The sequence below is a fragment of the Melopsittacus undulatus genome, chromosome 10 (assembly GCF_012275295.1).
Source record: "Melopsittacus undulatus isolate bMelUnd1 chromosome 10, bMelUnd1.mat.Z, whole genome shotgun sequence".
Lineage (NCBI taxonomy): Eukaryota > Metazoa > Chordata > Aves > Psittaciformes > Psittaculidae > Melopsittacus > Melopsittacus undulatus.
Genome location: NC_047536.1, coordinates 22,300,699 through 22,328,233, shown reverse-complemented (window position 1 = coordinate 22,328,233; position 27,535 = coordinate 22,300,699). Strand labels below are relative to the sequence as shown.

The 27,535-nt window shown below is 54.3% G+C and overlaps 1 protein-coding gene across 1 annotated transcript; it reads right to left on the bottom strand.

Annotated features, from left to right (window-relative positions):
• Window positions 1–834: 834 nt before the first annotated feature.
• On the bottom strand, window positions 835–27,193 carry MYH7B (myosin heavy chain 7B). The gene is made up of 42 exons (XM_005147581.3): window positions 27,097–27,193; window positions 26,338–26,441; window positions 24,569–24,712; window positions 24,310–24,466; window positions 24,182–24,209; window positions 23,126–23,222; window positions 22,242–22,265; window positions 20,381–20,473; window positions 19,277–19,340; window positions 19,061–19,159; window positions 17,978–18,081; window positions 17,321–17,459; window positions 16,045–16,163; window positions 15,760–15,909; window positions 15,275–15,445; window positions 14,404–14,583; window positions 14,188–14,320; window positions 13,644–13,720; window positions 12,172–12,259; window positions 11,593–11,710; window positions 10,923–11,046; window positions 10,042–10,178; window positions 9,374–9,629; window positions 8,583–8,825; window positions 8,231–8,407; window positions 7,758–7,903; window positions 7,349–7,439; window positions 6,273–6,662; window positions 5,581–5,707; window positions 5,011–5,129; window positions 4,607–4,803; window positions 4,115–4,464; window positions 3,520–3,644; window positions 3,180–3,295; window positions 2,898–3,090; window positions 2,620–2,823; window positions 2,396–2,521; window positions 2,117–2,287; window positions 1,776–1,880; window positions 1,308–1,403; window positions 1,057–1,194; window positions 835–939 (listed from the first exon to the last, which is right to left on the bottom strand). Exons 1-42 carry the CDS (start codon window positions 27,191–27,193, stop codon window positions 931–933), a joined length of 5,826 nt encoding a protein of 1,941 aa, XP_005147638.2. The 3' UTR covers window positions 835–930.
• Between the last annotated feature and the right edge of the window lie 342 nt (window positions 27,194–27,535).

Here is a 27,535-nt window from a genome sequence, read left to right as displayed (position 1 = left end):
GCATGCAGAGGGGCACAGGCACATTATGACTGGGTGTCACATCTGTGAGCTCATCTGTCCATGCAGATGCTTCAACATCTCAGTTTGAGAGGGATCAGCTCTCTCCTTCATCCTTTTACTGTCTATCTTATGGAGACCATGGGGAGGAGGTGTCCTGCATGGTGCCAGGCAGAGCGCCTGGACTCTGGAATGGAGGTGGGACACCCTGTCCCTAAGAAGTACTGCTGGAAGCCTGCACTGTCCCCATCAATTGCTAAGGTTTGTGCTGCCTGGATTAATGCCAATTCACTAACTGCAAACTAACGTATTAAATGGAAACTATTAAAGAACTCTATTTTAAAGAATCAAGTGGAGATGTCTTTCTTTGCAGGACTGAAGTTGGGGTTTTTCATGTTCTCCCCAGGAGTAGTGGTTTTGGTGAGGCTGCCCAGGGCAGTGATGAAATCACTCTTCCTGGAAACGTTTGCACACTGTGTAGCTGAGGCCCTCAGTGCTATGGGTTAGTGGGGGCCTGGGCAGTGCTGGGGTAAGGGTTGGACTTGATGAATTTAGTGGTCCTTTCCACCTAAATTCATTCTGTGTTTTGCCTGACACCCTCAGCTCTTGCTGCTGCTGCTGAGATGGCTGAAGTGGGTTGGTGGAGAGGGATGAGGACAGGGCTCTTTTCCAAAACCCCACCACAAGCTTGGAGCAAGCCAGAACGTAGAGCGGAGAGTCCTTTCCCTACCTCCTGCCTGGCTGTGCAGGACACCCCTGGAGCCCCCAGCTTGCCCTCGACAGCAGCAGAGGCCAAGGCCCCAGTTACCCTGTGACAGACACAAGGGAGCAAGTCCTGGCACATCTACGTTTATTCACACAGTGCAAAGCTGGCAGCAGCCGTTCAGCTCCAAGCTACAGCGGGCAGCGGGGCAGGGTGGGCACCAGCGCCTGCTACTCGTGCTGGGGAAGAACCACAACAAAGCTTTGGTGAGAGCCCAGACCTGGTGCTGGGCAGGACGGGGCCATGGGCTGTGCTGCAGGGATGCTGCAGCCCTGTCCCCATGCTGGTGCCCTTACCTTGGAGGCAATGACCTCCCTGGTGCGGGCGCGCAGTTTGTTGACCTGCGTCTCGGCGATGTCCGCCCGCTCCTCGGCATCGTCCAGCTCGTGCTGCACCTTGCGGTACTTCACCAGGTTGGAGTTGGCCTGCTGCTCCTGCATGGGGAGGAGGGTATGAGCACCGCATCAGCATCATGGCCCCTTCCTCCTGTGGCCGTCCCGGGGTGCTCTGCCCCAGGACAGCAGCAGCGGTGGGGACAGGCACTTACCGCCTCCTCGAACTGGCGTTTGTAGCTCTTGACCTTGCTCTGCAGCTTGTCAATGAGGTCCTGCATCCGTGCCAGGTTCTTCCGGTCTTCCTCAGCCTGCGAGTGCCCCAGCTCTGTTAGCAGGACCCAAAACCAACCCCAACTCGAGGTCCAGCTGCCCCACACCTTCAGCCAACAGTCCCAGTAGTGCCAGGGCCCCTCACGCACACACACGCAGCACGAGGGTCTATTCCCCATTTGTCATCTGTGTGTGTGTGTGTTTGTCCCCAGACCCCTTTGTGCTTCAGCACCCAGCTCAGGAGGTGCTGGCCCACGGGCAGGGGTGGATGCTGTGGCCGCAGCCTGTCCTGCCCCTTTTCCCTGCACAGAGCCAAGGACAAGGTGGGGACTGGGCTAATGGCAGAGGCTGAGCACAGGGAGGGTTGAGCTGGGTCCTGCAGGCTGGAGCTGGGACCAGTGCTGCCGTACCTGGTAGCTCAGCTCCTTGATCCTCCGCTCGTACTTGCGGATGCCCTTCTGGGCCTCAGCCATCTTCTTCTGCTCTGTATCCAGCTCTCCCTCCAGCTCCCGCACCTGCAGAGGACAGAGGCCAGCTCAGCACCAGTCCCAGATGAGGCCAAGACACCTTCCCAGCTCAGAGAAGCCACAGCTGAGACTAAACAACCCCTAGGAAAGGCTTTCAGGTGCTCAGGGACCATCCGTCACTGCCCATTGATCCCATGTGTACAGTCTGGCTCCAGAAGGATGAAGCAGTGCTGGGGCCCTGCAGAGCCTGATGCACCATGAGGGGCTTGCCCCTGCCTTCTCACCCTGGCCTCCAGCTTCTGGATCTGCTTCTTGCCCCCCTTGAGAGCAATCTGCTCTGCTTCATCCAGGCGCATCTGCAGGTCCTTGATGGTCTGCTCCATGTTCTTCTTCATCCGCTCCAGGTGCGCACTCGTGTCCTGCTCCTTCTTCAGCTCCTCTGCCATCATGGCAGCCTGCAAGGCCAAGAGGCATCACCACAAGCCCAGGCAGGCCTGGAGGCTCAATGAAGATGTTCTGAGACCTTCCCCTCTCCTCTCACCCACCAGCCCCACCGCTCTTACATCCGTTATGGCCTTCTTTGCCTTGTCCTCAGCATTGCGGCACTCCTGCACTGCATCCTCCACCTCACTGCTCAGCTGTGAGATGTCTGCTTCCAGCTTCTTCTTCTGGTTGATCAGGCCCGTGTTCTGCAGGCAGAGCAGGGTCAGTTCACCATGGCCCCGCTCCTGTGTGGGCTCCTGGTTCTCCAGTGCCAGCAGAGATGCAGGACACGGCGGTCCCTCACCTGGGAATGGAGCAGGTTGACCCTCTCGGTGGCCTCCAGCAGCTCCTGCTCTGCCAGCTTCCTGCTCCGCTCCGCCTGCTCCAGCGCCGCCCGCAGCTCCTCCACCTCGGCCAGCAGCAGGTTGTTGCGGCGCTCCAGGGCGGCCGCCTGCTCCTTCAGGTCATCGTTGTGGCGCTGGGTGTCATCCAGCTCGATCTGCAGGTCCTGCGCGGCACCACGGGGTCAGCGGGGCTGGCAGCAGGGACAGCCCTGCCCCGGTCCCACCGCCGTCACCCAACCTTGATCTGGGCCTGGAGCTGCCGGACCAGCTTCTGGAACTCGGCGGCCTGGCGGTTGGCGTGGCTCAGCTGGATCTCCATCTCGTTCAGGTCTCCCTCCATCTTCTTCCTCAGCCGCACCGCCTCATTCTTGGCCCGTGCCTCTGCATCCAGGGTGGCCTGCATGGAGTCCATGGCGCGCTGGTGGTTGCGCCTGTGGGAGATGATGCATCAGCCCCATCCCTGACAGAGCCAGGGCCACGGAGCCAGCGATGGCCCAGCCCGGCCCCTCTGCACACACACCTCAGGTTCTCAAACTCCTCGTCCTTCTCCGCCAGCTTCCTGTCCACATCAGCCTTGATCTGGTTCAGCTCCAGCTGGATGCGCAGAGTCTTGCTTTCCTCGTGCTCCAGGGCACCCTGGAGAGACAATGGCAGCCTTGGGGAGATGGCCCCTGGGGGTGCTCCATCAGCCTGGCCTTGTCCCCACTCCAGAGCTATGGGGAGCAGGGGAAGCCACTCCCGTGCCTTGCTTGGCTGCACGAGCCCCATGAGCCCAGGGGCTGCAGCTCAGCTCAGCCCTGTCACCTTGGAGTGGACTGCTGCCCTCGAGGGGCAAGCACCAGTGGGAAACGAGGACCCACCTCAGCCTCCTCCAGTGCTGCCTGGATATCACTCTTCTCACTCTCCAGGGCTTTCTTCAGCTTCTCCAGCTCATGAATGGTTTTCCCGCTCATGCTGATCTGGTCGGTCAGGTCAGCAATTTCCTCTGGCAGGGGTGGAAGGGTGTTTGGTCAGGAATGAGAATGGGACATCCCCATCCCCCTGCCCAGGCTGGCTGATGATCCCCAGCCCTTAGAGAGCAGCTGAGTTGTGCTTGGGGCCATTGCTGCGGTCTGGGTGAGGGAGAGGGCACAGAAGAGGCACTATGGACACATGGAGACTTGCTTGTCCACTGCAACAGCCCCAAACCAGGGTCATGGCTCTGCCTGCCATGCACCATTTGCTAACAAGGGCCAAGCGGCGCTGCCTGCTTGCCTGCCCATAGTGCCCAGCACAAGGACAGAGCAATGGTGGCTTCCTGGCTGGGCTGTTGCATTCCTTGTCTTGGCTGAGCAGCAAGGTCTGATCCCTGCCTACAGGGAGCCCCCATCCCACCACATGGCTGAGGACAGGGGACCCCATGAGAGCAGGAGTCTGGGCAAGGAGTTCAGGGGGAGAGCTTGAGCCCAGTCCTACCCTGCAGGTTCTTGTTCTCCCTCTTGAGGGTCTCCAGGTTGTCCAGGGACTCCTCGTAGGCATTCTTGAGCTTGAAGAGCTCCGTGCTCAGGCTGCGCGACTCCTTCTGCGATGCCTCCAGCTCCGCCTGCGTCTCCTCGTACTTCTGCTTCCACTCGGCCAGGATCCTGTCGAAGTTGCGCTGCTTCTTGTCCAGGGCAGCACAGGCGGAGTTGGCGCGTTCCAGGTCCACCGAGAGGTCCTCGATCTCTGTCTGCAGCCGATGCTTGGTCTTCTCCAGCGAGGAGCACTTGGCATGGGCGGCCTCCACCGCTTCCTCCGCCTCCTGCAGCCGGGTGGCCAGCTTCTTCCTGCCGATGGCAGCGAGGGGGGAGTGCTCCCAGCCCATGTCCTCGCACCCCACTGCCCCCACAGCCTGCCCAAACAACCTCAGCCCATCACCGAGCAGAAACCTGCCACCCGCAAGGAACCCACTTCCACCATCAGGCTTACTTGGCTTCCTCCAGCTCCTCCGTCCGTTGGATGGCATCTGTCTCGTACTTGGTTCTCCACTGGGCCACCTCGGCATTGGCCTTGGACAAGTTCCTCTGGAGCTCGCTCTTGGCCTCCACCTCCTCCTCGTACTGCTCCCGCAGGAGGTCGCAGTCATGCCTTGAGGCTTGCAGGGCATGGGCCAGGGCGTTCTTGCTCTGAGGAAGGGAAGAGCTGATGAGAGGAGTGCTGGCCCCAGGACACCGGCCATGGGGGCAGCAGGGGGGGACTCCTGGTTTTCCCAGGTTAAGAAGATGCCCTTGGGCCCTGTGTGCAGGGAATGTCCCCCCTCCCCACTCCATGTGGAACACATGGCCCATTCCCTGAGATCTGTGCCATGCCGAGAGCAGCCATAGAAGCTTCACCTTGGTCTCTTCATCCAGCTGCCTCTTGAGTTCCTCAATGTTCTGTGTGAATGAGGTCTTGCCACGGCTCAGCTGGTTGATGAAGGACTCCTTCTCCTCCAGCAGCCGACTGAGCTCCCCTGGGGTCAAACACAGCCAAAACAGCTATTCTGGGGCTGAAGGGCTGCAACCTGCCTTAGCTCACACTCCTGCAGACCCTGTGGCCTTCAGCTGCATGGAGACTTCCAGCAGCATCCCCACCCAGCCAAGCTGGGGCCCATGGGCAGAGATACAAGCAGCTAAAGGCAAAATGAAAGGAAATCCCTCCTGCTGATGCTGGAGCTCATAGAACATACCCCAGCACAACCACCATCACCACAGAGGTCCTTTTCCTTGGCCTATAGTCAAGCTATACAGCAGCTTTCCAAGGCCTGAATGGAGGCACAACATGGACATCCCACCCCCTGCACTCCACATGGAGCTCCTGCTGTTTTCCTTTAGTCCATGGGAGAATGGGGATACTCTGCCTGGCTGGACCTTGTCCCACATATCCCACTGCCCCGTGGCAGCCATGTGTCCCCTGTCACGCACCGTTCTCAGTCTGCAGCCTGCCCCGCTGCGCGCTCACGTCGTTGAGCTGCCGCTGCAGCTCGTCCACTTTGGACTTGGCCTCGTTGAGCTGGTCCTCATAGGTGCGACACAGCTTCTCAGCATTGGCCTGTGTGCCCCAAGCAGAGCCTGAGTGAGACCCAGCCCTAGCCACAGAGCACCATCCTCCCCAAAGAGACTTGCAAACATTGCCATAGGGATACAGGGACAAGCCATACTCAGTGCAAAAGAGGGACTAAAGGGACTGCAGGAAAGCTGGAGAGGGGCTTGGGACAAGATCCTGTAGGGACAGGCCAAGGGGAATGGCTTTAACCTGCCAGAACAGGGGAGACTGAGATGAGCTCTTAGGCAGAAGCTCTTCCCTGTGAGGGTGCTGAGGCACTGGCACAGGGTGCCCAGAGAAGCTGTGGCTGCCCCATCCCTGGCAGTGTTCAAGGCCAGGTTGGACACAGGGGCTTGGAGCAAGCTGCTGCAGTGGAAGGTGTCCCTGCCCGTGGCAGGGGTTGGAGCTAGGTGAGCTTTGAGGTCCCTTCCAACACAAACCAGGCTGGGATTCTATGAGTCTTGACTTGGCCATGGCAAAGAGCTACCTAGGACAACATCCCATTGGCATGGCTGTGCTGAACACACCAGTTGCACTGATGTTCACTGCCCTGTAGAGGAGCAGTGCCCACCTTGTTCTTGGTGAGGTACTCGATGTTGGATGACAGGTCATCCACCTCCATCTTCAACTCGCTCTTCTCCTTCTCCAGCTTCTGCTTGACACGCTGCAGGTTGTCGATCTGCTCGCCCAGCTCAGCCACGCTGTCCGCATGCTTCTTGCGCAGGGCAGCGGCTGTGGACTCGTGCTGCAGCGTCGCCTCCTCCAGGTCCCGCCGCAGTTTCAGGAACTCTGCTTCTCGCTTCTTGTTCATCTCCAGCTGTGTGGCCGTGGCTCCGCCGGCCTCCTCCAGCCGCTCGCTCAGCTCCTCCAGCTCCCGGGACACTTCTGCCCGCTGCTTCTCCACCTTGGCTCTGGCAGCACGCTCAGCCTCCAGCTCCTCCTCCAGCTCCTCAATGCGGGCCTGGCAGAGACAGAATCATGGAATGGTGTGGGCTGGGAAGGACCTTAAGAACATCCAGTTCCAACCCCTGCCATCGGCAGACATGCTCTAAGGGGACCTACAAGGATGCTGGAGAGGGACTCTTCATCAGGGACTGTACCAATAGGACAAGGAGCAATAAGGCAGTTGCTCCAACCACCAGGTTTCACCAGCATCTTTGCTCTCCACAGTGGAGCACTGCTGCTGGGGAACAAATCTGGAGCAAAGGCCTGGGCTGAGCTGGGGTTCTCTGAAGCTGGTGCACCCTGGCTGTCTGTTTTGCAGAACTCCTGCTCTCCTCTATACCCTGACATCAGGATCCAGGCTGATACTTGCTTCTTTTCAGTGGGAACCTCCATGCTTTAATGTGAGGCCTGTCTGATAGAAGCCTAACATGTAAGTTTGGACCTTTAGAGTTTGGGCACTGGATTTAAGGTTTTAATCTGAATAGAGAACTACTTCCGAGAAGCTGTTCCTCATGCTGGTAGTTCATTCTTTCATTAACTTCTTTTCAGCCCACCACATTTTGGCAGAGGCTTTGCTTTTTTCATCACTCTTCTGCCTAGGAGATCTGTTCAGAGGGTCTGGACCATACAGATTCCCCATCACATTACACGTGATGGAAACTGAGAACTCCTAGGCTGTGAGAACAGTTCTGCCCACCATACCTGGAGCTCCTTGATCTTTTTCTGCAGCTGAGCCTCAGTCACTTGCCCATCTTCAATCCTTGAATTCAGCTGACTCATTTCAAAGTCTTTCCTGTACAGAAAGAAGGCAGAGCTTGTGGTCAGACAAGCACTGTTCTCCCAAGGACATCTGGCTCCTGAAGCCGGAGGAAGATTGCTCCCTGCAGTGTAACACCCAGCTCCAGAGGACAAACAAACCCCCATAGGAAAGGTACCACAGGGGTAAGAAGCAGCTCATGGACTACTCTAAGTGAGTGTTGGAGTGGCCAAACTGGCACATTCAAAGCCCCATCCCAGCAGCTCCTGCAGAGGCCACACATCCACTTGATCTAGAGGTGGGCCCTGGCCTGGCAGAGTGAGCACAGAGCCCAGGCACAGATCACACACTCACTTCTTGAGTTTCTCCTCCAGCTGCTGTTTGTCATTCTCCAGATCCATTACAGACTCCTGGGTCAACTTCAGGTCTCCTTCAAGTTTCCTCTTTGCTCTTTCCAGGTCCATGCGGACTTTCTTCTCTTGTTCAAGAGAGCTTTCCAGCTGGAGAATGAAGGGCAACAGGGTAGGGAGGGAAAGGATTCTTTGCAGCCCTAAACTTCCTCATGGCCATTGCTATGGGAACTTCATCCAGCCCTGGGAGCCAGAGCTCTTTCCTGTTTGGTGTCCAGTCCCATTCTCCCAGTCCAGAACTGCTCTCCATGAGGTACTCAGGATCACCTCTCGGTCCAGGGGCAGTTTGCCAATGAGGTTATTCATCAACTGGCCATATTAAATGGGGATCTGATAATGATCCCACCCTCCAGATCCCATCAGGGACAACGTGTAGATGTGACTCAAACCTCTCTCACTTCACTGTCTATGACTCACATCATCCACTTGCTGCTCCAGCTTGACCTTGGCTTTTGTCAGTGTGTTGACTTTGTCTTCCTCGGCCTGCAGGTCATCCAGGGCCTGCTGATGGGCCTCTTGCAGTGCTTTCTTCTCCTTTGTCAGCTTCGCAATGATCTCATCCAGAGCAGCCATCTCTTCAATCAGGTTTTTCACCTAGAACAGGGAGTCAGCAACTGAGCACATCTTCTCAGGGAGAGGGATGCTGAGCTAATACCTATGAAGGGCTCCCACAAACCAGCAACCTTGTCCCTGATGCTTCTCTTTGGTGCCTCCATAAGCTTTGAGGCCCCAGGGCAATGAGGCTGTGTTCTCAGGGAGGGTCGCTTACCTTGTTCTCTGTGGCATGCTTCTCCTTCTCCACCTTGGCCAGTGTGATCTCCAGATCATCAATGTCCTTCTTCAGCTCTGCACACTCATCCTCCAGCTTGCGCTTCTTGGCGGTGAGGTCTGAATTCATCTCCTCCTCATCCTCCAGGCGCTCTGTCAGCTCTTTCACCTTGGCCTCCAGCTGGATCTTGGATTTGATCAGCAGGTCACAGCGCTCCTCTGCATCTGCCAGGTTGTCTTGCTCCTGGGACAGGCACAGGAGAGCAGTGCTCACCCACTGCCCCAGGAGCAGGCTCTCAGCCATGGTTCCCTGGCCATAGCTGAAGCAATCCTTGTGGAAGGGGTAGAGCAAGCCTGAGTTGCTCAGGTGGACAAAACCAGACAGGTCTGTTTGCAAGATCCATGGAACAACCACTGACACTAAGCAGAGCCAAAGAGCTAACAGCAACTGAATCTTTCCAGAGGACGGAAACACTGGAAAGACACTTCCTGGAACAGGAACAGCACTGATCAGCCACAGCCAGCCAGCAAACACTGTCATCTCCCCATGCTCCTGGTGAGATCATCCTTCCCAAGCCAGGAGAGCACAAAACCCTGTGGCAGCTCTAAGATGGCAAATCTGTGATAATGCTTCAGGTTTGCACCAAGTCTAACACTGCATTTCAGATTGTGGCAACAAGGGGATCTCGAACTGCAAGAGGCTGGAGGAAGGATCTACTGTGCTCTGCTGCTTCTCCTGCCCATGGACCCTGCATTATCTTTAGACTTCCATGGAGGGGGTGAGGCACTCACTGCCTGCAGCTGGAGAGTCAGGTCATTCTTCTCCTGGATCATGGAGACCTGTTTCTCTTCCAGTTCCTTCCTCTTAGCCTCAGATTTCTCCAGAGCCTCCTTCAGCTTCTGGAACTCCTCCTTCAGATTGGACATTTCCTTCTCAGTCTGAGCAGACTTGAGCAAAGGCTTGATCTTGAAGAACAGCTTCATCCAGGACCAGTTCTTGACAGCATTGAAGGCCCGGATGTTCCACTGGATGGTATAGAGGGCTTCCCTGGAGGGACACAAGCAGAGCATAATCATGGGTGTAGATTCCCCACATCCCACCCCCACTGCAATAGAGACCAGGCTTTTGTAGGCCTGAACACAGCTCTATTCTCCACCAGTATGAAAGTATGCTGAATGAATGGCATATTGTCTGCACACATAATGGTCCTAGTGGGATGAGTGGTGTGGGCTGGCTTCAAGTCACTCTGCATCCCTCTGAATCTTCCAGTGGAAACCAAAGGCTTTCCCTACCCAGATACACTGAGCCTCCCTACCAAGCCCGTGCCTGACCTCTCACAGATCTGCCTCCAGCCATTCATGAGAGAACTTTACCCAACCACTGCCCCAAACCCACTCAAATGTGCAAAGGAACAGGGAGACACACAATGTTCTGCCTTTCCCCCCACCCCCAGCTCTACCTCCTGCTGATGATCTTCTGATACTCAATGCGCATGAGGTGCCCGCGGATTCTGGCCTGCAGCATGGTCAGGATCTTGGCCAGGCGCTCATCCCGCATCTCCTCCAGCAAGCCCAGCAAACCAGCCTTGAAAAACACCTGCAGGATCAGAGGGAGAACAGAGTCAGAGCAGAGAGCAGAGTGGGCTCAGGGCTAACATCACCCATGAGGCAGAGCTGACTTGTGCCCAAGCAGGGGCACACAAAGCAGTGAGGGTTGCACACTGCAGGTTCAGTGCCCTCCCTGCACTGCACTGATTGGAGGGGCACCTACACAAGGCACAAGGGGACACCAGAGCTCCCTGCTCTGAGTGGACACAAGCTGCTATCTTGGGTGGTATGAGGTCAGGCAGCAGAGATGTTCTGCTCAGACATGTTTCTTCCCAGCTTTCATCTTCATCAGGAACTGTAGCAATAGGACAAGGGGTAATGGGTTCAAACTTAAACAGGGGAAGTTCAGGTTAGATACTAGGCAGAAGTTCTTTGCTGTGAGGGTGGTGAGGCACTGGAACAGGGTGCTTAGAGAAGTGGTAAACGTTCCATCCTTAGCAGTGTTCAAGGCCGGGTTGGACAGAGCCTTGGGCATCATGGTCTAGTGTGAGGCATCCCTGCCCATGGCAGAGGGTTGGAAATGAGTGATCTTGAGTTCCTTTCCAACACAAACCATTCTGTGGTTCTAGGATTCCACTGCCCTTCTCAGCCCCTTCAAGGGCCACACACAACCTGCAGAGTGCAGGGCTCTGGCAGGGCTGTGGCCAGGCAGAGAGCAAGCTGGGCACAGGGAGCACACTGGGACTGCAGAGACAGGAGGGACAGCATCCCTGGACCAGCTGCCTGCTCTCACCTTGGTATGACCGAACTTGTACTGCGAGTGGTCCAGTTCCAGGGAGCTCAGCAGCTTCTCTGTGGCCTTTCTGCTGTCCACAAACTTGTCATCTGGAATGGCTGTTGGATTCAGGATACGGTAGCTGCAGGGACAAAGCAGAGGAGGACATGCAGGAGAACTTGAGAACAGAGTCCGTGGTTCTATCATCATCCCTGTACCCCAGTCATGCCAATTCCCTCTAGTACTTCTAGACAGTGCTGCTACACAGGCTGCACCCAGTTGCTCCAGGGCACTGAATGGGCTCTGCTGCAGAGCAGACACCAGGGAACCCTGCCAGATCTTAGTCCCTGAACACAAGGAAGACTGTGCAGGAAGAGGCCACTGGTTGGATGGGGCCAACTACAGAGCAGTAAGAATCCCAAGGGCAGAGAGAAATGGAGCTGAGCCTCGCCATCATCTCCCTGTACCAGCCCTGCATTCCAAACATCACCAGTCTCATCATGCCTGGCACCAAACTCTCCGTGTCTGGCAGCACATAGCAGCAGCAGTACTATCCCATGCATGCACTGGAAGCATGGTTGTGGTTCACACCAGCCCCACACAAGTAGGGGAGCAGGTCAGATCCAGGGCAAGCTTGTCTCCCCTAGAACATGTGTGGGCTGCTGGGCAAGGAAGAGGAGAGAGTTACCGCTGCTTGAAGTCTGCGTAGAGGATCCTGTTGGGGAAGCCTTTACGGCAGATGCGGATGCCTTCAAGGACACCGTTACAGCGCAGCTGGTGCAGGACCAGGAAGGCATCCATGGCTCCTGTGGGTGAGAACAGAGGTGGAGCAGACACTCAGCCCAAGAGGACAGAGGAAATGGAGCTGCAGCGTGGCTCTGAACCCTGGAAATGACACTGCCCATGGTTTTGAATATGGGTGTTAACACATCCTGCAGGCCTATGCTGAGCACGAGTGCTGCAGCCTCGGCCTCAGGTGGTGGAAGTCAGTGAGCCTGAAAGACTGCTGTGCCTGCTGTCATACACAAGGCAGCCCAACCATCAATGCACAGCCAAAATGGGAGCCTGGCAGAGCTCATTCTCCCCAGTAGAGGAGGCTGGTGTGGGTCACAGGGGTTTCCACACTGAGATGGGGCTTGGTGTGAGTGGCAGCAGAACTGCTGCAAGACAAAGGCTGGAGAGAAGGTGGGTGCCAGAGTCCTGCCAGCTCCCACATGTGGATGTCACACAAGGGAACCCCCTGGGTGCTGTCTCAGTTCACACATACCTGGGGTCTTTGTCTCATTGGGGATGATGCAGCGGACAAAGTGGGGCTGAGTGGAGCGCAGGTTGGTCATCAGCTTGTTGAGGTTTTCCTGTGGGACAGAGACAGGGGATGAGGCACAGGGGGACACCTCTGCTCCCCTACAACACATCTCTGCAGCCCCTTCCTTCCCCCCACAGGCAGGGAGAGGGCAGACACTGAGAGCCCTCTACCACTCTTCATGGGAAAGAGGGAATTCTTCCTAATACCTGTGCTATCCTGCAACTGGACACCCCAGCCCTGCAAGCAGGACCACTGCCTTCTGCCAGGGTGGGAGCAATGGCAGAGGGGATTGGGTGCTTCTCAAGTGTTTGCAGGTAAAGGTTTGCTGCAGGGGACAGCCAGGAGCACAGCACTGAGCTTATCCTGGAAAACAGCTCTTCTGGTGCCACCAGCATCCTCCTGCTGCCATCCACACTGCCTGCAGTCCTCAGCTCACCAGGTTTCCCCTGCACTTCCACAGTGCTTCCCATACCCTTTGTCCATGACAGAGAGCCCTGCCAATCCAGCCTGGGCCTCCTTTCCTGTCCAAGGCAGGGCTCAAGCCAACACATGGCCCTGCCTTTTCCTATGGGAAAGGCATCTGCACCCTCGATCTTTGCAGGCTGCTTTCCCCTGCTCGTACAGGCTCAGCCTGCCTGGGAACACCTTCCCGCAGCTCCACCTCACCACGGGCCCTACTCCTTGCCACAAACACCTCTCCCTAAGGCCTGTGACTTGTCCAGGAGGAAGAAAGTCACTCATGTCCCTGTGGGGGCTCTGACAGCAGCACTGTCCTCTGCAAGCACCCTGTCACCACAGGGCTGTCATGGCAGGACACAGCTTTGGGCTCACCCCCCCCCCAGCCCCTGTGCTGTTTTCCAGTGGCTTAAGCTCTGGGGTGGACAAATAACTTCTGTGGTGAGCATGGGGTGTCACCCTGAGCTGGGACAGAGCTCAGGTCACCTCCCTGCACAGGACAGCAGCGAGCTGCCTGCTCAGAAATCTGCAAGTTCCTCCTCCATTTTCTTCTGCCCAAAGGCTGTCCTTCCCGCTGACCAGAATGAGGAGAGAAGTAGCACAGACTTAAAGTGATGTTCATGTAATACATCACCTAAACATCACTACAAGTCTTAACTGCCGCTCTCTCAAAGGCGAAGGAGCTGTGAGCAGCGCAAGCATCAGCCGGGCGAAAGCAGCACAAGCCAAAGGGAACCATCGCTTTCCCAGCCTGGAGCCCCACGTCCTTCCCTAGGGCATGGGGACAGGGCTGGGACTCTGCCAGGCACCGGCCCCTTGCACACAGACAAAAGGGTGTCGGGAGCTTTTGCTCCTTCAGGAGCTCTGGTGGTCCCTCAGGTGCAAGATACCCCAGAGTCTTGGCAGGGGAGTGGGATGACACTGGGACACCCTGAGCATGCTTCCCTATGGACCTCGGATGAGGGGCTGGCTCTTACCTTGTGCAGCTGAGACACTGTTTGGAAAGAAGCTGCCTTTTTACGTTTCTCCTTGGTCCCTGGCTTGTGAGGTTCCTCTGTTGGGTTGAAATATTGATTCATTACATCAGCACAACATCTGCTTGGCTTGGAGGACACAGGAGCACCCCAAACACCCTCGAAACACCCACAGCCCCTGCTCTCTCTAGTAGTGCCCTGCTGCAGAGCAAAGCCATAGAGCATCCAACTCCGGGTGCTGCTCCTCAGATCTCATACCAACAGACTCCTTTACACATCTTAGGTCACAGAGGGCCACCAGTACAGTTCTTTCAGAACCACACAAGCTCAGCCTGGTCCTAACCCGCCTCTATAGCCCCTAGGTCAGCACTGCATGGCCAGAGCACCCACCTACCCAGGTCAGAGGTTTTTAGGGGTCAATGTGGCTCTTCCCCTTGCCTGGGCTGCTAGGTGCAGGAATACTACACCAACAGGGTGTGAGGGTGAGGAGGTTTTCCTGCAAAGGGAGGGGAAGTCGAGGTCAAGAAAAGATGAGGTTGCTCCTCACCTGAAGATGAGCCCACATAGTTCTCATAGAGGGAAGCCAGGAGCTTATTTTGGGACTTCTGGAAGACAGACACCACTGTCTCATTCAGGGGGTCCTTGTTCTTGTCCAGCCACCCAACGATGTTGTACGGCACCTTTGAGCAGAGACAAGAGGCAAAGGTAAGGTCGGTGCTCCAAGGGGATGGTGTGGGTGCTGTGCAGGGTGCCCGGGACGTACCACGCCAGCATAGTGCACCAGCTCAAAGTGTGCCTCGTACTTCCTCTTCTTATCCGGCCGGGGCTTCTGGAAGTTGGGCGACTTCCCAAGGTGGTTGTCATAGAGCTTAGCTTTGAAGGACATGTCGGAGGCTTTCGGGAACATGCACTCCTCTTCGAGGATGGACAGGATTCCCATTGGCTGCAGGGGGAATGTGATATAAAGAAGTCTGAGCTCAGCCTTGCCATAGCCCATTCCAGAATGGGGGATTCCCTGTGCCACTGAGCAGAGCTTGACTTGGGAGACCTCATCCTCTTAGAGGCAAATGGTGCAAGACATTGACTACAGGACGAACTATCACTGGTGTATTCCAGGCTGCATCTGACCTCCAGCCAGTCAGAGTGGGACTGGCCAAGCCTGCAAGACTTGGGGGCTTGTCCAGGTCCATCAGGCTGTGGGAAGGGGAGATCCTCTCCAGTATCCTGATAGGTGAGCTCCTTCCCACTGAAAGAGGTGAGTTTCCACCATGCAGTGGTGGAAACCTTTTGTACAAGCTGCTCTGAATCAGTAAGTAATTAGTAAGAGGCTTTGAGGAACAGCAGGCGGGTAGGAAAAGGGGGCAGAGATTGGTGCTCTCCGGAGGGAAAGGCTGCACCAGGTTTTGTGGTTCAGCAGTGGGTAGGAACAGAATGTCTGTGGTTTCAGAAAGTCAAGATTTGTGCCAAAGGGACTCATTGGGCTGGAGGCTCTGGGGTAAGTGTGGGGAAAACAAAGGTGGGCACTTCCCACTCACTGGGGGGATCATTCCAACCCTGGTAGCAGAGCACCTCCAGTCTTTGCAAAGAAGCCACCTACCAGCAGTACCATTCCCATGCCCTGACTCATGCTTTACCTTCTCAATCAGGTCAATGCAAGCCTGCAGGTCCAGGCCAAAGTCAATGAAGACCCATTCGATGCCTTCCTTCTTATATTCTTCTTGCTCCAGGACAAACATGTGGTGGTTGAAGAACTGCTGCAGCTTCTCATTGGTGAAGTTGATGCAGAGCTGCTCAAAGCTGTTGAACTGCCAGAAGAAAACAATTCTGCATTAGGAGGAGCCCAGACATGAAGGGCTTCACTCTTCTGTTTTGTCTGGGTGTGAGGAGTGATCTCTGCTAGGCTCAGCTGGACTGCTACCAGAGCAGGTAGCCAGGGATCACTGGAGTTGTGCCCACAGCAGTGTGAGCTGCCTGTTAGCTCCAGAGGGACTCATCCAGACAAGAGCTCATTTCCCTGTCAAGGCAGTTTCTTGGAGGAGAAGGAGCTGTCAAACACCAGGAGACTGAGCTGTCTGGCTACATTCCCCCAGTCCCATTGCAGGGGGCCTGCAGAACTCACATCAAAGATCTCGAAGCCTGCAATGTCCAGTACTCCAATGAAGAACTGCCTGGCCAGCTTGGTGTCCAGGGTCTTATTGATGCGAGTCACCAGCCACTTGAACATGCGGTCATAGGTGGCTTTAGCCAGGGCTCCCACCGCATAGACAACCTGCCAAAGCACATCACAGAGCAGGCCATGAGCACTGATCCTTCTCCCTGCTTTTGTAGGAGCTAGAGGCTGGAGAGCTCCTCTTGGCACACCAAGGACAGACGCAGGGGCTCAGGGTTACTGAGGCAAACTCACCTGCTCCACGTTCTGACCTTTGGTCACGTACTCATTGCCCACTTTCACACGAGGATGGAGCAAGCCCTTGATGAGGTCAGCTGAGCTGATTCCCATCAGGTAGGCAGCTTTGTCAGCACCTGTAAAGCAGCACAAAGGCATGAGGACCGGGGAGGAAGGAAAAAAGACAATAACTAAAACTTCTCAGGTCTCCTGCTGTGCAGTTGCTCACTATACACGTTTTTCCACCTTCTCCAGAGTCTGGTGTGTTTTCCCATCCTGGGTATCATATGATGCTTTCAAAGTCTGACCTCCTGCCTGAGAAGTTATTGTTTGGAGATGGTTGTAGCAGACCTGCTGCACATTACCAGGTTTTCAGGCCTTATCTGGGAATTTCTATGCATTTTCCAGTGGGAGCCTGAATTCCCACAGTGAATTTAAAGTGACCAGAAGAGAGGTGATTTTCTTTCTTATTTTTCATAGACTGCTAACAGCAGACTGCAGCTGGAAAATCACCTCTGTGGGGAAATCACTGTTGAAGCAAAATCTTCAGTAATGGCCAGGTAGCAGCTGAATTCTGTGCTGACATTCCTCAGGCAGGGGGAACTCTTCCTTCATGAACGTGAGCAGGAAGGTCTGATCCAGGTAGTCACTCAACTGAAGTATAGTGACTGCTGAAGCCTTCCACTTAAGTGATAGGGTTCCCCCTTCTCATCCTGCCTTGGAGCTTGCTGTTATATGGGAGCCAGGCATAATGCAGCAGTGCAAAAGCCATACAAAATACCTGAGCTCTGTTTGAATTTCCAGGTTTGCTTTGCAGCCTGACCTCTGATTTGTATTGGATTTTCATAAGCAACAAACAAGGAGAAGTATTAGACAGTGACTGTATCCTACTCTAACTACTCTGCAGGAGGCTGCGTCTTGAGCAGGTCCCTGAAGTCCTGACCATGTCCTGGCTCATGCTGTGTGGCTGACCTGCTCTGGGGGGCTGTCAGTGCCAGAGGAGAGGAGATGAAGGGCAGCAGAAGACTGAACAAGGTGAAGCACAGCCAGCGGGTGAGAGCCTATGATGCTACAGAGGCAAGTCTGATGCAGATGAGACCACCCACTGCTTGTAGAAAAGGCTGCCCTAAGTGTGCCGACTTAAAGACAAATCCCTTTGTGCACCTACAGACCATGTGGTTGCTTGGGATGGCAGCCACTGACCGGGCCAGGGAAGTTACCACACTCTGCCCTTGGAGGGGTCTGCATGCCCAGGCCAGGCTGGGCAGAGCTGGCAGCATGGAGCCAAACTCACTTTCAGTGCCGTCAGCCTCTGCCTGCTCTTCTCGCTGCTTCTGCTTGAACTTCATGTTGCCAAAGTGCATGATAGCACCCACTATTTTATAGGAGCCGTATTTCTCATCATTGCTGAAGCCCAAGATGTCCATGGCATGCTGAGGAGAGACAAAGCAGTGTAGATAGAACAACATCACCACTCTGAGGTGAGGTCTCCTAACGTGCTCTCCCTATCCTGGGGCTCTGGGCAGGGTGCTCTGTTCAGTGCACACCTAGCTGAGGAATCCTGTCCATGGGATTTTGAATGTGAGGCCAGCTTCCAACACACACATCTGAAAGCAGAAGGACTAGCCTAGCATCCACAAGCAGGAGGGGCTGAACTCTCTCATCTTTTCCTGGGAGCATGGGAAGTGCTCATGTGCTACAGAGCCTTCCTAATGCAGGGAATTACTCTGCCTTCTCTGCCTGGATGAGGCTGTTGATGGAGATCAGAGTCACTTTGCTCTTTCTTTGTAAGCTCAAAGCATGTGCCAATAAACCAGAGGGAACACACAGCTAATTTAGAGAGGGACCCAGAAAAGCCAGGACATGTCCCCACATCTCCCCATGGGAGATGGAGGTTGTGCCCTCCCCCAGGCCCACTTCACGCTGTGCAGTGGGAAGGAAGTTCACATACATCTGTTGCCATGAGTTCCTCTCCATCATCCATGTTGTCCACAGTAGTTACACCCTGAGAGCAGAAGTGGTAGTCATAGGGGTTGAGGGAGAGCAGCAGCATATCTGTTGGGGGAAGACATATGGAGGGTGAGGCCAGTTTGACAGAGACCAAGCTGGAGCAGAGGGGCACAGATGAACAGGTAAGGATTCACCAGCCTCAACTACTAGAGGGCACCAGCTGGTGGGAGAAGAACCCTCCTCAAGCCCAGGCAGGTCCACACATGGGTCCATCTCCTCTGTGATGTGCCTCCTGCTTGCTATCTTGGGACATGGCTTGGCTGCAGACTGATTTAGAAGTGGCCATCCATGTCCTCGTGACCACCAGATAAGATTACTGCTCTGCACAGTGCTCCAGGCCTGCCTAATAAGGTCTTGTCCTTGAGCTCAATGAGCCTGCAGCCGAGGGGCTGACCACCCTGGGGGACTGTGCCAGCATCTTCCTGCACTGTGGAGAGGGTTCTGTGCACTCCATGGGGCCTGGGACCTGAGAGCAGGGGGCTCCTCAGAGCACAGGACTACCCCAGGGCAAGCTTGGATCTTCTGAGACTATCTAGGATGTGTCTAACACCAGCAAGTGAGCTGTGTAGCTGTTTCCAAGCCTACCTGAAACACATCACCTCACTCGGGTGGCTGAAGGAGCTCAGAGCAGGCTGCAAAACACTTCCCCTTACCCCAAAAGGAGTAAGAATCTACCCTGCACATGCTGAGGTCAGTGCTGTACCCACCATACGACAAGGACCTATGCAAGGCAGCTTGGGGGGACCCTGCAGATAGACCCAGCACAACCTCTGCTCCTAGGCAGTTGCAGAAAGGGCTTTGGTCTGGTTTCTCTCTCTGGGAGGATACAGGAGGCTGGAGTAGGCGAAATCCCTTCTACCCTGAATTATTCACCAATCCTCTGATCCTGCGCAGCTAACAAAGCATCTGAGGGCAGTACTTGCACGTGAGCTGGGTTTGCTCTTTCCCTGCAGACCCCAGAGATAACAGAGCCCTTTCTGGCCATTTTCAGGCCACCGTGCTAGAAAAGCCTTGGCTGCCTTACCTTGCAGCTCTGGTTTCTTCCCAGAGAGGATCTGGTAGTATATGTGGTAGCTCCGCTCTTTGGGCTGCTGGAAAATCACTCTTGATTTTTCCAGAAGATCTAGAGCCAGGGCAGAGGGGTCAGAGGAGGGGTTGTTCACTCCCAGAGCTGACCCAGCATCAGCACACATGGGGAGGTGCAATCGCTCTCCACTGCAGCGGGCAGAGCTCTACTCACAGATGTCAATGTCTGCAGAGGCCAGCTTCCCTGAGGGACCAAAATGGATCCGGATGAACTTGCCCTGGAAACATGCACAGGAGGTGAGTGCTGGGCTTGGCTACACACTTAAACAGCTCCCAGAAACATCAGACAACTACAAGCACTGGTGATTTCCCACTTCTTAGGCTTCTGATGATGCCAGGAAAGTTACTGGGCTCTGTGAGGGGTGGGTGAAGTTCTCTGGTTTGTATCACCAGCATCACCAGGCTTTGAACACCAGGCAGGCAGAGATTTCACTCACAGCAGATAAATCCCTCTCATAGAATCATCACAGAATCCCAGACTTGTTTGTGTTGGAAGGGACCTCAAAGCTCATCCAGCTCCAATCCCTGCCACGGGCAGGGACACCTTCCACTGGAGCAGCTTGCTCCAAGCCCCTGTGTCCAACCTGGCCTTGAACACTGCCAGGGATGGGGCAGCCACAGCTTCTCTGGGCACCCTGTGCCAGCGCCTCAGCACCCTCCCAGGGAAGAGCTTCTGCCTAAGAGCTCATCTCAGTCTCCCCTGTTCTGGCAGGTTAAAGCCATTCCCCTTGGCCTGTCCCTTCAGACCCTTGTCCAAAGCCCCTCTCCAGGTTTAAGTACAGACCTACTCTTAACGCTGAGTAGTTCTGTGAGGCAGTGTGATATTGAGTCTGCTCCAGCCTCCTGCTCTGTGGTGTGCTGAGGAATCTCACCCTGGAGTGTCTCCCATCCAAGGCACAGGAACAGGCATCACAGTATCCCACAGCAGACCAAGGCTGCGCTTAGCAAAAGAGGTGCTGCTCCCTGGAAGGGGCACACAGAACTCCAGCCTGTGCTTACTGCCCCTCAGCTTTGGTCCTCTAAGGGATGTCTCTTCAGCCACAGGCTGTGACAACAAGGCATTCATTCTGCACACCATTTACTGCACTGATGTAACCAGAAGCAGCCTGGCTTCAGCAGTCTAATCCCACCAGGAAGCAGAGCCTCCTTCCTGCTGCGTGCCTTTGCCTCACACCATAGAGAACACAACAGCACAAGTGATGCATTCAGCTTGCATAAACACAGCACTTCAACTCTCTGTCTTGCTCAAGACACTTACAAAACGCGAGGAGTTGTCATTCCTTATGGTTTTGGCATTGCCAAAAGCTTCCATGGCTGGGTTAGCCTCAATGATTTGATCTTCGAGGGTGCCCTGCAAAACAAACCCAAAGGATGCGTCAGTTCCCACCCAGCCGGAGGGGATCTGTTACCAACAACACAGGGAAACATTGAGTGGGGCTCCTTGCACCATCTCCCTTCTCTGCCCTTCAGAAGAGCCTGCTGCTCCTCTGGCATCTCCTTGTCTCGCAAAGCAATGCAGCTTGGTTTAAGGGTCAGCAGCGTTCGGCTTTGCAGCAATGCTCTCTGTGGGCTTCTCCTTGCCTAAACTCTGAAGACCCAGGCTACTCTCCTGTCTGCACACAGCAGCCCTCAGCCCCTTTCTCAGGCTGCTACAATACGAAACCAAGAGCAAGCACACGCTGTCACCATAGCAGTCTGAAACATTCCAGGCTCTGACTGACAGGAGTTTCCTCTTCCACCAAACATAGTCTGGGACAGTTTAAATCACAGAACATTGCAGAAATGACCCAGAAAGCAGGCTTGATCCATGACTCTCTACACTAACAACATGCACAGCAGGGTCACAGTGTGATGGGAACACATCACCAGTCCCAGCCAATGTGATCTGCTGAGCTCACCAGAGCTTTTCCTGAGCAAGCCCCAGAGTTAACCTCATTTTTCCATTTGTTTCACACACACAGTTCAAAGATAAAGAGACAACCTCCACCTAATGCGGGCAAAGCAGGACAAGAAACCAAGGAGAGAAGCAAGAGACTCACTCCAAGCCACACAAAGAACAGTGGAGGCTGACAACAGTAGTACAGTTTGATGGCACAGGCTCCTGCAGGATCTTTCATGAGAGCTTTATGCCCATGCTCTGACACATTCCAGCCGATAGGGCTTTCCCTGCATAGGAAATCTCTGAGCTCTGCCCACCAAGAGCTGTACTGTGCCCACCACCACTCCCCAGCTCAGCAGCTCCAGCTGTGTGGAGGGTAAAGGGATGGGGAGCAGCCGTGAATCACAGCTTTAACCAACTGCACTTTGGGATAGCCTCTGATCTGTTATCCTTAAACCCAGCCTGATCTAAGCTGTCTGGCCTGTGAGACTCAATGTGGGCTGCCCTGGACCCACAGCTCCAGCCCTCCAGCAATTGCATGTGTTAATGAGCCTCCCTTTAGTGTGCACCAGCTAAAGGCTGTCCCTCAGTGCTCAGAGATACTGAGGACCAAGGACACAGGGCTGAGCCCTGGAGGTGCTGGCAGTGCCAGGGACTGAACCTGTGCTGGATTTCCAAAGGAGCCCAGTTGTTTCCTTGGAGCTAAGCAAGCACCTCAGAAACGCACCCCTAGAAGGACATGAACTGCCTGCAACATGGAGGGCTGAGCCTGTTCACGTCTTTGCAGAGCATGGCATGTCCAGGCATTATGAGAACCCAGATCTGAAGCCAAAGCACGATGCTGCCCATGGCAAAGGGGCTCTTCCCCTGCTCCTCAGCTGGGCTTTGAGGCTTGGGGGAACACTGACAGCTTGGATTGTGGGGGCTTCATCTTCTCTTTGGATGAGCCCACATCCCCCCCAAGGCAACACAAGGTGCTGGCTAAAAACAGTGTTTGAAGACCAACGATCCCTTGAAGGAGAGCTTGGAGCCAAAAAGTTAGAAAGTCACTAAGAGATGAAACACCAAAGCTCCAAACTATGCAAAGGTGGGAGATACAAAGTGGAATGGAGAACTAAACACTGCTCCTGCTCCCAGACCCAAAGCAGAGGCCCCACACAGGCATTCCTCATCACCCCATTGCTCTGTGGTGCACCAGAACTGTCCTCAGCATTAAAGATTAGGAGTCTACAACACTTACCCCAGTTTTAGTGGCAAGAGCTGCCTAGAGAAAGGAAAGAAAATGGTCTTTAGCAATCCAGAAAAGGCAGGCAAGAACCACAAGAAGCATGGTCAGAAAAGCAGGGCATGACCATTTAGTGCCAAAAAAACCGTCCAAGAAGAAAAATGGGAGGATTAAACTCTACAAGAGATGCCAAAAAGTTGTTAAATAGATTAGCTCAAGAAAATAAAGAAATGCATCAAAAAGCAAGAACGGTTAAATCCAAACCCAAAGAAGAGTAAAGAAAATAATGCTGAGGTATTGCTTGACTGATACCTAAAGCAGCCAGTTTGCTTCTACAGGGGAAAAGCAGGCTGGAGCCTCAACGTATCAAGAAGAAATAAGCACTTGCAAAGGCAGCTCAAAAATAACCAGCACCAAAGAAATGCAAGAATCAAAACAAGAGCAAGAAAAGCACAAGGTAGAAGAGGATCAAAATGAACAAGGGGAAAAAGAAAAAGGAGAAAAGGATGAAAAGCAAGGCTTAAAAGAGGCCAGGTGGGAAATGGCAGGTTTACTGCGTTCTTTTAATACTCCTTAAGAAGAAGCTCTATGGGGTGTTGAAGGAGGAAGAGAAGATAAAGAGGGTACATAAGGCACCTCTTCCAGGCTGCACAGATTGAGCAGCCACATGAAAAAAGTCCATTTCCCCTTGAGCAAAGTAATTTCAAGCCTTGCTTGTTCAAAAGGCGAGGAAAAGCCAAGCCCTGGGTGGGTCAGACCAAAACACGCTTCCAAATGCAAAAAGATGGGGGAAGAAAAAAAGAAGTAAAAAGAAGAAAAAGGGGAGGGAAGGGAAAGAAGAAAAAAACACCAAAGAAAGGAAGAAAACAGCACGAGCTTGTTTCAAAAGATGGTCTTACTAATTTCTTGCCCGGTGTGTCGCCCAAGGCTGCGACAATGGCAAAGTACTGAATGACCCGCTTGGTGTTTACAGTCTTACCAGCACCAGATTCTCCGCTTAGAGCAACAGAAATACACAGATCAAGGGCATGAGGCAAAGAACAGGCAAAACTTCACACAGAGACCCTGCCACCCTGCTCATTGCGCCAGGAAGGAGAAGCAGTCTCGGAGGGGTGGCACTGTCAATGCCCTCCAGCCTGCGGGTGTGCGTGCTTGTCTTTGGGGCTTGTCTTAGGAGTGAAATCCAGCTCCATCCTCACCGTGTCCTGCTGGGGGTGCCGCAGGGGGTCAGCTGCCCACTGCAGCTATGGCAGGAGGTGCCGGCACCCACCACGGCCGTACAGCCCCAGCCCCGGGGCTTCAGCTGTGCAGGATCAGGCAGGACCCAGGTCCGCTGCTCCTGCTCCGGTGGTTTCAGCACGCTCTGCTTTGCTGGGGGGTCTTGGAGCCACCACACCGGGTGGATCCTGCACCAGGCGCAGCCGGTGGGCTGGCTGAGCTCATCCCTATAGTTAGCTGCTCTCCCATTGTAATCCCAGATCACAAAGAGCCCGGGGGGAGCAGAGCTGCCACCGGACACACGCCAAGCATCTCTCTGCAGCCCCTGCCTTTCCTAATTAGGCTATGGCCAAGGCTAAAAATGTCCACGGCTCCTGGCAGCGGCATAGGGTCCTTTAGAGTCCTTTATATAGCCCTTATCTATATGTCACTTGAAATCAACCTGGCCTACACCCTCCCACGTCACCTTCCTCCCCCACCACTGCCCCTCTGGCCACCTCTGTCACCATCTTCCTCTGGCCTTGGCCTCCAACTCTCCTTTCCCCTTGCTTCTTGGAGGCAGTTGGGGTGTGCCATGGCAGCTTTGGGGTGCAGGGGAGCCTGCTTGTCACCTCACATGGTGGCTGCATGTGAGGTTGGGTGGGAAGGAATGGGGGACATGGCCGAGGGGCTCCCCTGGGGCACGGGGTGCTGCCCAGGCACCTAGCATCAGAGTGAGCAGGGCAAGGGGCACTTACGTGATGAGCATGGACTGGTTTTCACGGTCTGGAAGAGAAGGAGGAGGTATTAGGACAGTGCCACCCACCTCACACACAATCCCCGGAGCTCAGACCCCCAGGATGGGGGGCCCAAAGCGAGGGCTTACTGCGCAGCATGTCGTTGTAGGCATTGTCGGCAATGGAGTAGATGTGTGGAGGAGCCTCTGTGCGCCGCTTGCCCTTATAGGCAGCCACCACCGGTGCCGTGTAGACAGGCAGCCACTTGTAGGGGTTGATGGTGACACAGAAGAGCCCCGAGTAGGTCTGCAAAGGGAAAAAGAGTGGTGAGGGATGGGGGTGCCCCGATGCCCCTTCATCTCCCCACCCCACCAGGTGACCCCCGTCTGCTGGGTGCCAGTGGCTTACATAGATCATCCAGTGGGAGTAACGGCGCTTCAGGTTGTAGAGCACAGAGGCCTCGTTGAGGTGGGTCAGCATGGCCATGTCCTCGATCATGTCAAACTTGGGTGGGTTCATGGGCTGCAGCTCATCCTCCTTCACCACCCGTGTCTGCCAGAGGAGGGGGACAGGTCAGATGGACCCCAGCCCCCAGTGAACACTCTCTAACCTGCTGCATGGATGGACATGACATCCCCATGCTGGGCACCCTGCCCCATGCCTGCTGTTTTCCCATGTGGGCTGGTGGGGTTAGCAGAGCCCCAGCCACAAAGCCCTGCTGGGACAAGCAAGCTCCAGACCTCTTCTCTCCCAGCAGATGGGCTGTGGCTGAGACCAACAGAGGGGATGCAAGCTGGGGGACACCATGATATCAGCCCACAATGTGCTCAACATCCCTGTCCTGTGCCCTTCTTCACAGCCTAAAACCCTGCAGGAAACATGGATTATTGCTTAGAGAGATCCCTGGTTATTTGGGCAAACAGCTGAAGCCTGCACCCCATCACTGATAACTGTGTTTATTTAATCCCAAGCGTTGGGAAGCTATCACATTACGGGAGAAGCTGCATTTAGCAAATGGTCTTGTTAATAAAGATGAAATGAAACCTTTCAAAGAGGTTTTTTACAGGGGGTATGAAGTGTGTGGTGTTAGAAGGTGTTAGGTATTAGAAGCGGGAGCTAGAAATGCTGATCCAGGGAAAGCAGATGCACTTTCAGAAGTCAGAAATCTGTGACATTGTTAAACAAAACAGTTTCAAGAAGGAACAGCAAAAGAGGTTTGAAATCTGCTTTGTTCACAGAAGCTGAAGAGCTTTCAAATATCAGAATAATTTTTAAAAGTTATACCCCCCTCCCCAATACATTTTATTTTGGGGAGGGCAAATTTCTTTCCTTTTTTCTCCCAGTTTCAAACAAAAATGTTTTCAAAGCCTTGACACTTTCATAGACAGTTACATGCATTTCTCCTAAACCTGGCAGACACAAGCACTTCTCAGTGCCACGCTGACCAGCTGAGGAATAGCTATAATGAAGTCTGTGATTTACTGCCCGGGCAGGTCCTTGGGTTTCTTCCCCAGTCTGAGTCTCTGCATTGCTATGAAGTGGGGCCATGAGACTCCCAGAGCCAAGAGAGGAATATTCATTGTTCCATTTGCAGCTATTGGCACTGGATATTACATTAACAAATATCAACTGATCCTTGTTTGCTTATTATCCTGATAAATACCAGCTGATCCTGCCTTGCTTTGCCTCCCTCCCGCTGCTGGCAGGCTGGAGCCTCACCACAAGGTGTAGCTGGTGCTGCCCCTTTCCTAGTGCCTGCTCTCTCAAGAGCACCACAGTCCACTGCAAATCCCGGCTAAAACGAGCAGGAATTGGCCAGCTGGCCCCTTACCTCTGGTCTGAACCTCGGAGAGGAGCCGGGCAGTGGGTTCAGCATTGCAAAGAGCTGTGCTGGGGCAGCCTTTCCATCCACAGGCTGGAGCTGTGCTGGGCCAGGGCTGTCCCCTTGGGTCTGCCCCACACAGGAACTGTGTTTGAAAGCCAGCGTTCTATGGGGGGATGCTGAACCACTGCCACTCTTGGCAGGTCATCGGTGTCCTGACACCACGTCCCCTCGGGGCACCACTGATCACCCGGGTTATCAGCAGGAGCTCAGCTAGCTTCAGACCTGAGCCTGTCATGTATATCAACACACACACACTTGCTCCCCCTTGGTAAAGGAAAGGCATTTTGCTTACTTCCTTATTTTTGGTTTCCACAGTGACTTTGCCACCAGTGCTTTCTTTGATTTCCACTTCTATATAAGCTTCTTTCTCATCTGGGATCCAAGCACGCTTCTTTCCTGGAGAAGGAAGGAGAGGAGAGGAGAGGAGAGGAGAGGAAAAGACACAAACCAGCTTGAAATGTAGGAAACCATTTGACATTGTCAACTGAAAGCCTCACAAATGCAGTCAGGTAAAGTGGAAGGACAGCGATTCTTCCTTCCTATGTTCTTGGTCATAGGAGCTGGGGTTTCTTTGCCTTCTTTGTGTTTGGCAGCTTCTTATTTTGCCAGGATCGACTTTTAGCCTGACCCAAGTCTGCTGTTCTTGTGCGCTTGCACTGGGACCATCATGAAGAAAGCATGGTGAGAGGAAGCAAAGTTCTCCTCTTTTGCTGAACCAAGAGGAGCATGTTGGGCCCTGGAGCCCAAGCTGCAGTACAGCCGGGTGGCTGGGACAGTGCAGACACCTCCAAACTGGAGCTGGAGAAGGCTTTGACCTCCCTCAGCCCATCTCCCTCAAAGGCCACCTCTACAAACGAGGGGAAAGTTAAAAACCTGCTTTTCCTGCTTGTGAGATCTTCCTCCAGGGTGGTGGGGGCAGCTCTGTAACACCCGCTCCATGAGGAGCAGCACTGGGAAAGGGACGGGGATGGTCTCCAAAGAGAGCCATGGCCAAGGGGCTGGCATGGGGCACACATATGGGGCTGTACCAAGAGCTGCCTCAGGGTCTTACCATCGAAGGGGATTGTCTGCAGCTTCAGCTGCTCTGTGTAGCTCTTCCGGAGGTACTCAGCCGCCTCCCCAAACTCGCTCATGTCCAGCATAGACATCTTGCCTGGCTGGAGGAAGACCTGACAGCAGTGAAGGAAGAGTGCAGGACACCTGAACACTGCAAGGAGGGAAAGGACAGTGAATCAGTGCATGGGGAAAGTGCCCGCCGCTGGGCTGCTTACCCAGAGCAACACGCTCACCAAAAGAGCTTTTAACTTTAGAGAGAAAATAGCAAACAACAACAGTAGCTAATAATAACCATAATAACAAGACAATTATCAACCACCTTCCCTTCTGCTGCTATCCAGTCCCAGCTGGGTGAGCCAGCACCACTTTGGTGTCAAAACCATCATTCACATTATAGGTGTCACCAGAGATAGTCAACAACACTCTTTTTCTTG